The 3,109-nt window shown below is 61.9% G+C and overlaps 1 protein-coding gene across 1 annotated transcript; it reads right to left on the bottom strand.

The window, feature by feature from the left end:
• Window positions 1-7: 7 nt before the first annotated feature.
• LOC123254231 (sphingomyelin phosphodiesterase 5-like) lies at window positions 8-2,605 on the bottom strand. Its single transcript, XM_044683285.1, has 7 exons — window positions 2,527-2,605; window positions 1,373-2,353; window positions 1,211-1,283; window positions 751-888; window positions 568-657; window positions 335-398; window positions 8-247 (listed from the first exon to the last, which is right to left on the bottom strand). The coding sequence occupies exons 2-7, from the start codon at window positions 2,207-2,209 to the stop codon at window positions 79-81; spliced, it is 1,371 nt and encodes a 456-aa protein (XP_044539220.1). The 5' UTR covers window positions 2,210-2,353; window positions 2,527-2,605; the 3' UTR covers window positions 8-78.
• Between the last annotated feature and the right edge of the window lie 504 nt (window positions 2,606-3,109).

The raw sequence follows: 3,109 nt of genomic DNA, 5'->3' as shown, positions 1-3,109 counted from the left end.
CCCCCCCCCCCCCATTCTCCAGGAGGAAACTGCCCCTGGCCCCATCTGGGATTAGATTAGTATTACCAGTCTTGTCCCTCAAACTACCCATGCACTCCACTGGGCACTTACGTGGGCGAAAAGGGGATTTGGCTCTTCCCGGTATAAGATGTAATCTATTCTTCTGCCTCGCCAGGACTCTGAGGGGAGGCCCCCTGAGGGAGGGCCTGCAAGGTACATGTTTTTGCCATCTTCCTGCTCCAGAGCACTAAAGCAATAAAGGAAGGCTGCTATGGCAAAGGCCATGCTGTCGCCATCTAGACCTCCCCTCTCCCCCCACCCCGGGGACACTTACCTTTTTAGTTTCTCAGGACAACAGGCCACCGGGCAATGCAGCGTTGGGGCACTCAGCAATGTTCCTGGGGACCAGAGCACACCTTGCTTTCCTTTGGTGCCCTGGGCTACAAGGCCCAGGAGAGGGATGGGGGTGTGGGGGTGTGGGCCCCAGTTCCCTGCCCAGGGAAGAAGATGTCTCAACTCCCTACTCAGGGCCTAAGGGTGGATGGGGAAGGATGAATGATCTCCTACCTATGGCCCAGGGCTGATCCTGGCCTGGCCCCAGCCTACAGGGATCTCTGAAGTGGGTGAACAGCTTGTGCTCTTGTTCCTGGGCATCATCTTCAGGAGAGGGGGGAGGGAAATGAATAGTAGCTTGTTCTCAGTATAGGGTGGCCCTCCTTCACCCTTCCTCCCTGGGTCTTTGCTCCATACCTGAGGAGCAGTTGTCAAAATTGAGGTCACCCATAAGCACACTGAAGGCGACAGCGTCCTCCTTGTCCCTTTGTGCCTCGAACTGCTCCGCCCAGCTCAGCAGGAGTGAGAGTTGCTCACAGCGAATGGCCCAGTCCTCTGGGGAAAGCAGGGAATGGGCCAGGGGCCCTGCTGCCCTTCCTCCCCCCTCTTCCCCCACCGGGATCCTGCAATCAGGGAGGGAAGAGGATCTTGCCCAAGAGACAAGGGGGGTGGGGGAGGATGTGACTCCTCCAGCTTAGAGGAGACTTCACGGGCAGCCCTCCTTGGATCCTGGCCCTAAGGGGTACAGGTGAGGGGCCAGCCCCACTGTCGGTGAGGACATCTGGACGGCCAAGGCCAGGGCCAGCCCCTGTGTGTCTGCTGCTGTCTAGCAGTCACAAGAGGAAGATGAGGGTCCCCAAATGACATTCTGGCTCACCCTCGGGGGCCTGCAGATGGGTACAGTGCAGGTAGCCCACAATCCTGCGCCCGTCCAGCACGCCCAGCTGCACCTGCAACAGCAAAGGCACTTCTATTTCTCCCAGGGCCTGGGCCCATCCTTGGTCCCTGCCCTTCATCCAGCCCATGGGACCTGTCCTACCTGAACCGAGAGCAATCCCTTGGAGGCAAGTGCATCCTCCCTTCTGCCGTTGGGGAAGGGCAAGAAGCAGGCGTTCAGCATAGGGTATCGGGAGACCAGCAAGAGCCCGCTGCCCATTAGCTTGAGCTGGGGCCCTGGATGAATGCCAGTGGTCCCCACATCATAGATCACAGGGCCTAGAGTGGTTGCTAGGCGCTGGGCCAGCCTGCTTGCTGCCCGCAAGTCAAACGTTTCCTGAAGGCACACAAAGTCCAGGCTTCCTGGCAGGGCAGATACCAGCTGCCCTACCAGGGAGCTGGCCTGGGGTGGGCTAGAGCCTGTGGCCCCATAGCCTGGTCCCCTGGCCCCCTTAAGCAGGGCAGTGCCTGTCCACTCCGCTCGCTGCTGGCTGTGCTTTAGGTTACTGAATCTGGCGAGGCCATCGGGCAGCAAGCAGAGGTTGGCGCTGAGAAAGCTGAAGCTTCGGTGGGGATCTGAGGTGGGACACCAGGGTGAGGGGGGCATCCAGTTCCCAGGAGGCGGCTGGTAGCAGAAAGGCCGTCGCCAGTACTGCAGAGGTAACCAGAGCAGCAGGCCCAGGAGCAGCAGCGGAAGGGCAGCCAGCAGCAGCAGCAGAGAAGCTAAACCTCCTAGCAGAGCGCCTAGAAAATGCCCAGGCCCCTGGAGGGAGGGAGTGGGCACACAGCAGACCAGAAGACGGTCCAGGGCCCAGTAGGCAGGGAAGAGCAGGGCCCGCGCCAGGCTGTGTAGAGCATGCAGGGCAGGGTGGGGGAAAGGGGAGCACGGAAACCCTCCCAGACTCTGGGACCAGCTGGCGGGGGTTACTCCGGGGCCCATGTCCTGCCCTGGGGAAGGTGAGGGGCCAGGGACCCCGCTTGGTAAGCGCTGGGCTCTTGGGCGGAGAGAGGGCTGCCCCTGGGCTTCATCTTTCCCCCGGGGCTAGGGGGTCTGGGAGGAGGCCGAACATCTGTCCCAAGGAGGCTGCAAGGCAGAGGAGGGAGAGGGTGACCAGGGACCCTGGAGAACGGAGGCAGGGAGGGAGTAGAACAAATGAGAGAAGGGGTGAGGAGGGGGCTCCGAGAAGGCACTGGAGGCAGGGGTGGGGGTAGGGGTGGGAGGAGGATCCCCGGGACTCGCCCTCCCCCGCTCCTTACCTGTATTTGAAGACCCGCGGCAGCGGAAGCAGGAAAATGGAAAGAGAAAGTGAAGACGAAAGCCCGCCCCCGCACTCTGGCCAAGCCGGTCCCGCCCCGGCTGAGAGCCTGGAAGCTCTGGGGCCCAGCCCGTCCCCCAGCCCGCGGCTCCAGGGAGCCGCCCCCAGACTTGGAGATGAGGCGGCAGACACCCAGCTCTAAGCCTCGAGGGGTATGTGGGCTGCCGTCCTAGCTCAGGCGCTGCTATGGGACCTTGAGGAAATTCCTTTGCTAGTGGAATAAACAGCCCTTTACCACGGTGAAGGTAGTTCCCCTCGGCCCCCAGAATGCCGTGGGCAGGGGGCATTCTCGCTCTCACAGTGGGCATCCCCTTTTCTGCGACTTGAGTTCTGGGGAGCGGCTCGGAGCCCTGTAAAGAATCTTGTCCGGGGACACCTCTAGCAAGGGCTCAAACGCGGCCGCGAGACTTCCGGGCTCGGGGCTGGCTCGGTTCACTCTGCCACCGAGCCGTCTTCCTTCTCCTTCGGACCGGCGCCCAAGACCAGGGCAGGGCTCTAGTGCTGCCTCCTGGACAAGCAGCCCG

This window comes from Gracilinanus agilis, unplaced genomic scaffold, assembly GCF_016433145.1.
Source record: "Gracilinanus agilis isolate LMUSP501 unplaced genomic scaffold, AgileGrace unplaced_scaffold1828, whole genome shotgun sequence".
NCBI lineage: Eukaryota > Metazoa > Chordata > Mammalia > Didelphimorphia > Didelphidae > Gracilinanus > Gracilinanus agilis.
This window is presented reverse-complemented; position numbering and strand designations above follow the sequence as displayed.

Coding starts and splice junctions, on each gene's coding strand:
- LOC123254231 (XM_044683285.1), bottom strand. CDS start 2,209: ATGGGCCCCGGAGTAACCCCCGCCAGCTGGTCCCAGAGTCTGGGAGGG. Junction 889..1,210: donor CCATCTGCAGGCCCCCGAGG/GTGAGCCAGAAT, acceptor TGCTTTCCCCAG/AGGACTGGGCCATTCGCTGT. Junction 248..334: donor TGTCCTGAGAAACTAAAAAG/GTAAGTGTCCCC, acceptor TTATTGCTTTAG/TGCTCTGGAGCAGGAAGATG.